This window comes from Rana temporaria, chromosome 2 (genome assembly GCF_905171775.1).
Source record: "Rana temporaria chromosome 2, aRanTem1.1, whole genome shotgun sequence".
Classification (NCBI taxonomy): domain Eukaryota; kingdom Metazoa; phylum Chordata; class Amphibia; order Anura; family Ranidae; genus Rana; species Rana temporaria.
The window spans coordinates 45021913-45034179 of NC_053490.1; the positions used below are offsets into that span (position 1 = coordinate 45021913).

Genomic DNA, 12267 nt, shown 5'->3' on the forward strand with positions numbered 1-12267 from the left:
GAATGTATTAAGGTGAAAAACCGTGAGGGTTTACAACCCCTTTATGGTACAGAGAAGGAACTTTGTAACCTCAGCTGCAGTGTTTTTAATTTTTTTGGACACCATTTCCATTTCTAGGACTGGGTTTAATACTTGTATGGAATTGCTCTATAACCGAGTTGCCAAGTTTGTTTAACCACTTAAGGACCGCCTCCTGCAGATATACGTCGGCAGAATGACACGGCTGGGCACAAGAACGTACCTGTACGTCCTCTTTAAGTGCCCAGCCATGGGCCGCGGGCGCGCGCCTGCGGCCCGGTCCGAAGCTCCGTGACCGCGGGACCCGATCGCCGCGGGAGTCCTGCGATCGGTCCCCGGAGCTGAAGAACGGGGAGAGCTGTGTGTAAACACAGCTTCCCCGTTCTTCACAGTGGCAGCTTCGTTGATCGTGTGTTCCATAATATAGGGAGACGCGATCAATGATGTCACACGTCCAGCCTCGCCCCCCCTACAGTTAGAAAAACATATGAGGTCACACATAACCCCTACAGCGCCCCCTAGTGGTTAACTCCCAAACTGCAATTGTCATTTTCACAGTAAACAATGCATTTTTTTTTTTTTTTTTTTTTTTTTTTTTTGTCAAATTAGTTTATTGGGTTTAAAGTAAAGAGAAAACAGTAGATACAATTGACAATAAAAGATTACAGAAAAATAAAAATGGTATCATGTAATAAGAGAGTATTTGAAACATAGACAAATCCAATAAATATTTGTAGATCCTATGAGGAATATTAAAGGAATCATTAAAGCAGGTTATAGTCAAACCAATCATGTTAGTCTATTGCATTTGAACTCATATAAAATATTATAGAATATTGTGATATAAATGGAACCGGATATAATTATGATATGAACTATAGCTATGGAGCAATTGTAATTTTAGCAATGAATCGGAAAGTGGAAAGTGATGAAAACAATAGGATAGGAAAGGCAGTACAGGATAGAGGAAAGGCTCCGGGATCGTTACATAATAGAGATAGTAATAATATAGAGGGACTGTATCCAGAATGTGACTGGCTTACAATATCCTACCAAGGTCTCAATAGAGAATCATCTGGGTTAGATGAGATAGTATAGGTCACCCATGGGTTCCATATTGTTTCATATATGTCTATGGAATCATTGGTTATGGCTTCTGATTTTGAGTGGAGCATGGCTTGATGTACTCTATTTCTGGTTTCAGAAACTAGAAGCGTAGCTGTTTTCCAAGCTTTGGAGATGGTTTGCTTTGCGGCTGTGGTGATTTGTAGGAACAGTTTAAATTGAGCATAGGAAATACAATCCGGTTTTAAAAACAATGCATTTTTATAGCATTTTTTGCTGTGAAAATGACAATGGTCCCAAAAATTTGTCAAAATTGTCCGATGTGTCCGCCATAATGTCGCAGTCACGAAAAAAAAACACTGATCGCCGACATTAGTAGTAAAAAAAAAAAAAATTAATAAAAATGCAATAAAAACGATCTCCTATTTTGTAAACGCTATAAATTTTGCGCAAACCAATCGATAAACACTTATTGCGATTTTTTTTACCAAAAATAGGTAGAAGAATACGTATTGGCCTAAACTGAGGAAAAAAACGTTTTTTTATATCTTTTTAGGTTATATTTATTATAGCAAAAAGTAGAAAATATTGAATTTTTTTCAAAATTGTTGCTCTATTTTTGTTTATAGCGCAAAAAATAAAAACCGCAGAGGTGATCAAATACCACCAAAAGAAAGCTCTACAGTATTTGTTGGAAAAAAAGGATGCCAATTTTGTTTGGAAGCCACATCACACGACCGCGCAATTGTCAGTTAAAGCGACGCAGTGTCGAATCGCAATAACTGGCCAGGTCCTTTACCTGCATAAAGGTCCGGGTCTTAAGTGGTTAAGAAAGTTTTATCTGGAGGTTTGGGACATACTCATACTAATTATCCCATCTTCTCTGACTAATCTTTTTCTTCTTCATAGAAAATAAACGACTTAATCTTTATGCAGCATAGGCAATCAGATGACATGTTTGAGGAGCTGACAGTGCATGCACATTGTGTTTTTACAGAATGTTCTGTGCTCGGAAAAGTTGCGCAAGAATGTATAAAAGAGAAGAAACATAAAAGGTACTCACCAGGAATCTTGAGGAAGGTTTAGAGTGATGCTGCCTTTGATTTTATCTCCGAAGCTCAGGTACCCCACTGTGGCCAGAGAGATGTACAAAACTGTCACTATTGCCATGCCAATGTTCAAAGCTTTTGAAAACTCTTTCTTGTCCCTCATTTGGTTTTCCAGGGGAAGAACCTATAACAAGAGACGTCAAAATAAGGCAAACACCATAGTTCAGAATTTTGTATTGCAGCTAAACTGATCTTTTATTTGTATTAGAAAGAAGGCAATACTCAACTTGGATGCATACAGTGTGGATCGAAAGTTTGGGCACCCCAGGTAAAAATTTGTATTAATGTGCATAACGAAGCCAAGGAAAGATGGAAAATCTCCAAAAGGCATCAAATTACAGATTAGACATTCTTAGAATATGTCAAAAAAAGTTAGATTTTAATTCCATCATTTACACTTTCAAAATTACAGAAAACAAAAAAATGGCATCTGCAAAAGTTTGGGCATCCTGCAGAATTTATAGCATACACTGCCCCCTTTGCAAAGCTGAGACCTGCCAGTGTCATGGATTGTTTTCAATCATCGTCTGGGAAGACCAGGTGATGTCAATCTCAAAGGTTTTAAATGCCCAGACTCATCTGACCTTGCCCCAACAATCGGCACCATGGGTTCTTCTAAGCAGTTGTCTAGAAAACTGAAACTGAAAATAGTTGACGCTCACAAAGCTGGAGAAGGCTATAAAAAGCGTTTTCAGATGTCAATATTCTCTGTTCGGAATGTAATTAAGAAATGGCAGTCATTAGGAACAGTGGAAGTTAAAGCGGGGGTTCACCCTTAGAGGGCACTTTTTCCCCTTAGATTCCTGCTCGTTTTCTCTAGGGGAATCGGCTATTTGTTTTAAAATATGTGCAGTACTTACCCGTTTACGAGATGCATCCTCTCCGTCGCTTCCGGGTATGGGCTGCGGGAATGGGCGTTCCTTCTTGATTGACAGTCTTCCGAGAGGCTTCCGACGGTCGCATCCATCGCGTCACGATTTTCCGAAAGAAGCCGAACGTCGGTGCGCAGGCGCAGTATAGAGCCGCACCGACATTCGGCTTCTTTCGGCTACGAGTGACGCGATGGATGCGACCGTCGGAAGCCTCTCGGAAGCCTGTCAATCAAGAAGGAACGCCCGCTCCCGAAGACCCATACCCGGAAGCGACGGAAGAAGATGCAGCTCGAAAACGGGTAAGTACTGCTCATATTTTAATACAAATAGCCAATTCCCCTAGACCGAACGAGCAGGAATCTAGGGGAAGAAAAAAAAAATGTAATAAATGGGTGAACTCCCGCTTTAAAACAAAATCTGGAAGACTAAGAAAAATATCAGACAGAACAGCTCACAGGATTGTGAGAAAAGCAATTCAAAACCCACGTTTGACTGCACGATCCCTCCAGAAAGATCTGGCAGACACTGGAGTTGTGGTACACTATTCCACTATAAAGAGATACTTGTACAAATATGGTCTTCATGGAAGAGTCATCAGAAGAAAACCTCTTCTACCTCCTCACCACAAAAATCAGCGTTTGAACTTTGTAAATGAACATATAGACAAGCCTGATGCATTTTTGCAAGTTCTGTGGACCGATGAGGTTAAAATAGAACTTTTTGGCCGGAGTGAGCAAAGATACGTTTGGAGAAGAAAGGGCACAGAATTTAATGAAAAGACCCTCTGTCCAACTGTTCAGCATGGGGGTGGATCAGTCATGCTTTGGGGTTGTATTGCAGCCAGTGGCACAGGGAACATTTCACGAGTAGAAAGAAAAATGGATTCAATAAAATTTCAGCAAATTTTGGATGGTAACTTGATGCCATCTGTGAAAAAGCTGAAGTTAAAGAGAGGATGGCTTCTACAAATGGATAATGATCCTAAACACACCTCAAAATCCACGGGGGATTACATCAAGAGGCGTAAACTGAAGGTGTTGCCATGGCCTTCACAATCTCCTGACCTCAACATAATTGAAAATCTATGGATAGACCTTAAAAGAGCAGTGCGTGACAGACAGCCCAGAAATCTCAAAGAACTGGAAGACTTGTGTAAGGAAGAATGGGCAAAGATACCTCAAACAAGAATTGAAAGACTCTTGGCTGGCTACAAAAAGCGTTTACAAGCTGTGATACTTACCAAAGGGGGCAGTACAAGATATTAACTCTGCAGGGTGCCCAAACTTTTGCAGAACACCATTTTTTTGTTTTCTGTCATTTTGAAAGTGTAAATGATGGAAATAAGATCTAACTTTTTTTTTACATATTATAAGAATGTCTAATCTGTAATTTGATGCCTTTGGAGATTTTTCGTTATGCACATTAATACAATTTTTTACCTGGGGTGCCCAAACTTTCGATCCCCACTGTATACCTCACCATTAAAAAAAACATAATCCAATTCTTTTTTTTTTACCATTGTGTCCCTATGGTTTAAGTACTAAAATAATTAACGCACTCAAAGGCTACTGTAGGTAGAGTCTTGTTAGGCAGAGTGACCTTTTGAACTATATTTATTTTTGAATTCCAACAGTGAACGCTCCCTTCCATAGTTCCTGACTTTGTTCCCATCCAATTGAGATTCCAGCTGCTGTGGCACCAGAACAAATGTTCACATTCCTCCTGTTCCATTCTCCTTTATTATAAAATAAAGGTGCTGTGCAAAATATGATCAATCTGGATAGTTATGCCAATACTTTGCTGTAACTTTTAAAGTAGTTGTAAAAGCTCAAGGTTTTTTTACCTTCATACAATATTTGCATGAAGGTGCAGAAGCCCCCCCCCCCAGCCCACCCAGCACACATGTGGGACAGTTGTCAGAAGGGTTGCACTGATACAGATACTACTATCGGTGCCGATACAAAGCATTTTCAGTACTACTTGCAAATGCTCCCCTGCCTAGTCCGATACCTGGACACTCATGGATAATTGGTGTGGTGGTGGGGGGAAGTTATATTTATTGATCTCCCTGTGCGGCTTTGAATAAAGCAGTGGACAGACGCTTCTCCTCCTCTTCCCTTCCCGGCTTTCAGCTAATTTATTGAAAGACACACAGGGAGATCAGTGATTATAACTTCCCCCGCCACTACACCGATCATCCACAAGTGTCCCCCCTAGCTCCCCTCTATGTGCTCGCCTGTGCTCCTTCGTGGGCTCCTCCGGTCCCCCTCTGTGTGCTCCTGCCATCCGTCCCTCCCCTCCCATCCACCTCCGCCCCCCCCATCCATCTCTGCCCCTCTCTGTCCCAGATCTTTTAGGATGGAGAACAGAGGAAGGAGCGGTAAACATGTCATTTACAGGCTCCTTCCTTTCCTGAATGGACAAAGTCAGTGATCACGGACTCTGTCCATTCAATACTGAGAAAACGGTGTTTACCATGTCTCAGTTTATGAATAGAGAGGAGCCCCTGTCTCCTGTCCATTCATATTCAGTGCAGCTGAGGCTGCAGAGAAAGGGACTGGGGGATCTCTATCCTCAGTCCCTTTCCATGTCTCAAAGGGGAGATGTCAGGGGTCTGTTTGGACCCCTGACATCTCACCAAAGCCCCTCTACCCCCCAACAGGGTTGAATAAAAAAAAAAAAAAAAAAGGAAATATTTCAAAGTAAAAATTAAATAAAAAAAAACACTAATAGATAATAATATAAAAAATAAATTGCAAAAAATAAACTTGTAAAAAAAAAAAAATACTGACACAGTCCCCGCCCCAACATTGCCACCTATCAGTGCCCATCAGTGCTACATGTTAGTGCCACGGTCACAAAAAAAATTATCGGTATCGGTGAGTACTTGAAAAAAGTATCAGTACTTGTACTCGGTCTTAAAAAAGTGGTATCGGTGCAACCCTAGTTGTCAGCCTATACCAGGGTTCCTGAACATGGACCTTTCTGATGGAATCACAGGATGTTATGTTAATGAAAGCTGCAAATTTGAAAGGACCAACAAAAACTACCTTTGAAATGGCATTAACATGTTAAAGCTTTTGTGAAATTTTAATGATTGGGTTTAAATCTATTTCAACGACAAAATGTGGTCATTGTAGCCATGGAATAAGCTAGGTTTTTCCCTTTAGGTAAAATCAAAATGTTCGTGCTGATGACACATATTGATATCCATGACCTGCTGTAATGATTTGGCATTTATAAAACTGCTGTCAATGACATAGTTATAAAATATCTTGCAGTAAAGGTCTGTTAATTTTTCTTCCTCTTCTTGGAAGAGCCTGATGGCGTACTATTACCAGAGGCTTTATCGCTAATCGGCAGCACCGAATGACCATCTATCATGTCGCATGATCTACTTCCAGAACAAATTGCGGCCATGGTTATATAGCGCTATTATAAATATACACTGAATTTGCAGGAAGTGGACCGTTTTAGGGATGATAAATGACGATAATAAGAACATATGAAACCGCGGGAAGCTCAGAAAACAAAAATGCCTAGTTCCAAAGTTAAATCATTTTACAATATTTATATATTTATATATATATATATATATATATATATATATATATATATATATATATATATATATATATATATATAGGGCTGCGGATATTAACGATTAATTCCTCGATTAATTGTTAATTTTTTTGATCAATGAAAATTCTTTTGATCGGTACTAATCCGCAGAGCTCCGCTGCTGCCTCAGTCATAGGAAAGGCCATGGCCTCGGCCTAGCTCCCGGAGTGGCGGCCATCTTGGTCCACCCGGCAATACACAAAAGTCCGGCGCTCATGGAAAACATATAGCAGACTAGCGGTATTATTTCTCATATAGCAGACTGTCTTAGGATGGTTACGAGAAGAAATAAGTCATTTATTCAATCATAATATAAGTAAAAGTGAATAAAAATTATTCCAATTAAAAATGAAGCACTTGAGAAACCACCTGTGATCCCTTGAACAGAGGGAGGGGGCCAACAGGTCCCAATATGAGATATGAGAATGATGTGACCTGAATGGAAAAACGGGCTAGCTGCCAGGAACCTTTTAGCTAGATGTCACTCGAAAGGCATGCAATCCAGCATGTGGGGGGCCCTCCAACATGTGGGGTGCGGATTCCAAAGCTGTGTCCACGGGAGAGGGGAACCAGGAAGCTCCGGTTTGTATATATCCGCTGCTTCCCGGGTACTGAAAATGTATGTGCGCTATAATTAATCTAAATTAGTCGATTAAAAAAAAAATCGATTAATCGAACACGAAAATTTTAATCAGTAACAGCCCTAATATATATACCGTATTTATCGGCGTATACCGCGCACTTTTTTGCCATGAAAATCAGGGCAAAATCGTGGGTGCGCGATATACGCCGATATCCGCTTTCCCGCGCCGAGTTTGAATACTGCGCCGGCATATACCGAGCGCAGTACACTCGTGTATAGTCGGGCAGTCTCGGCTCCTCTCGCGCTGACGTCCTGGACGTCCAGGACGTGAGTGCGAGAGTAGCCGAGCCTGCCCGACTATGCACGAGTGTACTGCGCTCGGTATATGCCGGCGCAGTATTCAAACTCGACGCGGGAAAGCGGGAAACGAGCGGGGAGGACGCCGCAGAAGGACGCCAGACCCGACGAAGAGGACTCCCGAAGCCGCAGACGGACGCCGGACCCGACGAGGCCGCCGATGGATGCCGCGCAAGACACCAAAACTGTAAGTACAAAAATCTTTTTTTCCACAGGAATGCGGGTCCACTTTAGGGGTGCGCGCTATACGCCGGAGCGCGCAATACCCCGATAAATACGGTATATATATATATATATATATATATATATATATATATATATATATATATATATATATATATATATATATATATGTCAACTCTAGGCAACAAATAAAGTCAATATGCAAACTGCCAAACGATACCAGAGAAAGGACAATCAATTTACCATAATTTTGTGTTTTCTTGAAGGGTGCCTTGCGCATAGGGAACATTAATCTACAAAATTCTTTTTAAGGTTTTGAAATTCTGTAATTAACAGCTGCCTGGGCAAACTAACAATTAAGAACCAATTAGTGATCACGTAATCATCAAACCCACAAGCATTATTATAAGTGGTTGTAAAATCATAAGGTGTTTTTTTTTTACCTTAAATGGATTGTGAAGGCAGGGTTTTTTATCTTAATACATACTATGCATTAATATAAAAAGCCTTCTGTGTGTAGCTGCCCGCCTCACACTTACCTGAGGTCCCTCTCTGTCCATGAGCGTCTCAGCCGTCCGAGATTCTCCCTCCTGATTGGCTGGGTCACAGCAGCGCCATTGGCTGCTGCTGTAAATCAAAGTCAACTAGCCAATCGGGGGATAAAGTGGGCGGGGCCAGGTCAGGGCTCAGTGTCTGAGTAGATACAGGGAGCTGTGACTTGGCTTGGGTGCCCCCATAGCAAGCTGCTTTCTGTGGGGGCACTGAATAGGAGGGAGAGGCCAGGAGCACAGAAGCGGGACCCGAGAAGAGGAGGATCTGGGCTGCTCTGTGCAAATCCATTACACAGAGCAGGTAAGTATAACATGTTTGTCACGAGAGTGAGAGAGAGAGCTGTTTCATGATATCATAAGCCTATGCTAATGACTAGACAAGAAACAGGAAGTGGGTTGCATTGTATTTACTGGCAAAAAAAAATGTTTTACTATCCAAAGTTAAAACAACAACGCAAAAGATTTAGTAGATGGAAAGTTGAAAAAAAATTACTGAAAGTTTTAAAGACTAACCCTTTTGCTAACACTTGTTGCTTACAAGATAAAATCATTTTTTACTAGAAAATGACTTGGAACCCCCAAACATTTTATATTTTTTTAGCTGAGACCCTAGAGAATAAAATGGCGGTTGTTGCAATATTTTATGTCACACTGTATTTGCACAGCTATCTTTCAAACGCAATTCTTTGGAAAAAATACCCCTTGAAATTTCCCACATTTTGTCATGTTACAAAACCAAAAACGTAAATGTATTTCATTCGGATTTTATATGATAAACCAACACAAAGTGACACATAATTGTGAAGTAGAAGGAAAATGATAAATGGTTTTCAAAAGTTTTTACAAAGAAATGTGTGAAAAGTGTGGTGTGCATTTGTATTCTGCTGAAGGAAAACATCCCCACAACATGATGCTGCCACCACCATGTTTCACGGTGGTGATAGTTTATTCAAGGTGATATGCAGTGTTAGTTTTCTGCCACACATAGCGTTTTTCTTTTAGGCCAAAAAGTTAAATTTTGGTCTGATCTGACCAGAGCACCTTCTTCCATATGTTTGCTGTGTCCCCCACATGGCTTCTCACAAACTGCAAACAGGACTTATTATAGCTTTCTTTCAACAATGGCTTTCTTTCTGCCACTCTTCCAAAAAGGCCAGATTTGTGGAGAGCACAACTAATAGTTGTCCTGTGGTCAGATTCTTACACCTGATCTGTGGATCGCTGCAGATCCTCCAGAGTTACCATGGGCCTCTTGGCTGCTTCTCTGATTAATGCTCTCCTTGCCCGGCCCAAAGCTTGGAATATTTTTTATAACCTAACCCCGCTTTAAACTTTCCCTCAACTGTCTGGTGTGTACTTTGGCCTTCATGATGCTGTTTGTCCACTAATATTCTCCAACAAACATCTGAGGGCTTCACAGAACCGCTGTATTTATACTGAGATTAAATTACACACAGGTGGACTCTATTTACTAATTAGGTGACTTCTGAAGGCAATTGGTTCCACTTGATTTTAGTTAGGAGTATCAGGGGGGCTGAATACAAATGCACGCCACACTTTTCCCATATTTCTTTGTAAAAAAAAAAAAAAAAAAAAAAAATTTATCATTTTTCTTCCACTTCACAATTATGTGCCACTTTGTGTTGGTCTATCACATAAAATCCCAATAAAACACATTTACATTTTTGGCTGTAACATGACAAAATGTGGAAAATTTCAAGGCGTATGAATACTTTTTCAAGGCACTGTATCAATGTTTTTTAATAAAAAAAAAAAAAAACATGACTATACTGTGTCTGTGGCTGTGACAACATCCATGTAAAAGGGACTCATAAAAAAAAAGTGAAATAAATGATAATTAATAAAAAATGTAAAACGCACCCCGTCCCACCAAGCTCGCATGCAGAAGCGAACGCATACGTGAGCAGTGCCCGCATATGAAAACGGTGTTTAAACTACACATGTGAGGTATCGCCGTGATCAGTAGAGCAAGAGTAATAATTCTAGCCCTAGATCTCCTCTGTCACTCAAAACATGCAACCTGTAGAATTTTTTAAACGTCGCCTATGGAGATTTTTAAGGGTAAAGTTTGTCGTCATTCCACGAGCGGCCGCAATTTTGAAGCGTGACATGTTGGGTATCAATTTACCCGGAGTAACATTATCTTTCACAATACATTAAAAAAAAAAGAGGGGGCTAACTTTACTGATGTCTCATTTTTTTTATTCACAAAAGTGTATTTTTGTCCAAAAAAGTGCGCTTGTAAGACCGCTGCGCAAACACGGTGTGACAAAAAGTTTTGCAACGGCCGCCATTTTATTCTCTAGGGTGTTAGAAAAAAAATTTATAATGTTTGGGGGTTCTAAGTAATTTTCTAGCAAAAAAAGTTTACTTGTAAACAACAAATCACAGAAAGAGGCTCGGTCCTTAAGTGGTTAAAATCCCAATAAAATACATTTACGTTTTTGGCTGCAACATGACAAAATGTGGAACATATCAAGAGTTAGGCTTCATTTCCATGGACGTTTTTACAGCCACTTTTCTGAGCTTTTTTTGCGGCTTAAAAACGGCTCTCCGGGGGGCGTGGCCTGGCCGTGATCGGAGATGGCAGCTTGAACGGAGAGCTCCCACCACCACAGAATTAAAGCGGAATATATTTGCTCCGGTAAGAGGATTGACCGTGCCGACTCATATAGCGAAAATCCCTGATCCCCGGGGATCAGAATAATACCAATCCCGACTTTCAATTCAGGATTTTTGGCGGTGATTTTGGAATCTGAACTTTGGTACCCAGACCCGCAATGGCTAACCCTCAAAGCATCCCTATGGGGATCATTGGAACACAATCTACCGGTATTATCCCGGTCCCCGTACATGATGGAAATGGGGCAAATACAGCCATTCTTCTATCACAATCCCCCAGCCTTAATGATCTTCTCTCAGTGTCTGCAGATATTAAATCTACCCTCACAGCTGCCATTGCGGACTTAACCCTGGAAATACGCGCAGTTACAGCGCGAGTACAGGAGGTGGAGAAAGTTACTGCGCAACAGGGAAAGGCACTGCGTCATGTTAATAACAAAACAGATGCCAATACAATGCGCCTAAGAGATATGAATCGCCATTTAGAGGATTTGGAAAACAGAAGCAGGAGGCATAATGTGAGAATAAGGGGTCTGCCCGAGACAGTGGATATAGACCAGCTTTCCCCTGTGGTTACGGAAATGTTTAACAATTTACTGGGTCGCCCTCCACTCACTTCTGTTCACATGGAACGTATACATAGAGCGCTTCGTCCAAGGGGCAGAACAACAGATCCGCCTAGAGATGTAATTTGCCATGTAGACGACTTCCAGCTTAAGGAAGGCATTCTTAGAAATGCGAAGCTCAGGTCAAACTTTGCTTTTGAGGGTCACCCTATCTCCTTTTATCAAGACTTATCCCCCATAACACTGCAAAACAGGAGAGATGTGCGACCCCTGTTAGAGAAGCTGCGTGACAAGGGGATTACATACAAATGGAAATTTCCATTCGGTTTGCAGGCTAGTAATCAGGGGCACACGGCAATACTAAGAGTTCCTGAAGAACTCCAAGCTTTCTGCAAATCGATGGGCATAAAACTATTGGATTTGCCAGATTGGTACGCCGATTTCCGTATAGGGAGCCCCACCAAGGAAGTTGCTAAGGAGGAATCCATGGAGACGACTCATTCAAGATTCCGGAGACGTCGATCCCAGTCAAACGATGGCAGAGCTTCATCATCAGCTGATGCGAACACTACTCCACGATCTGCGACGTCACCGAAAGCAAGAAGATCAAGAAAGGAATATTGATTTAATGTCATGATTTTCTTGGTCTCCCCCTGTCATATTTAATGCTCTCTTTGTTCATCTTTTTTCTGAAATATC

At 41.1% G+C, this 12267-nt stretch overlaps 1 protein-coding gene across 2 annotated transcripts in view; it reads right to left on the reverse strand.

The window, feature by feature from the left end:
• Nucleotides 1-12267, reverse strand: part of SLC36A4 (solute carrier family 36 member 4) — a 363728-nt gene that overhangs the window by 218893 nt on the left and 132568 nt on the right. For both annotated transcript variants that reach the window (XM_040340141.1, XM_040340142.1), the window contains exon 9: nt 2147-2316. In XM_040340141.1, coding sequence (XP_040196075.1) covers nt 2147-2316 — 170 coding nt within the window. The remainder of the gene's footprint in view (nt 1-2146; nt 2317-12267) is intronic.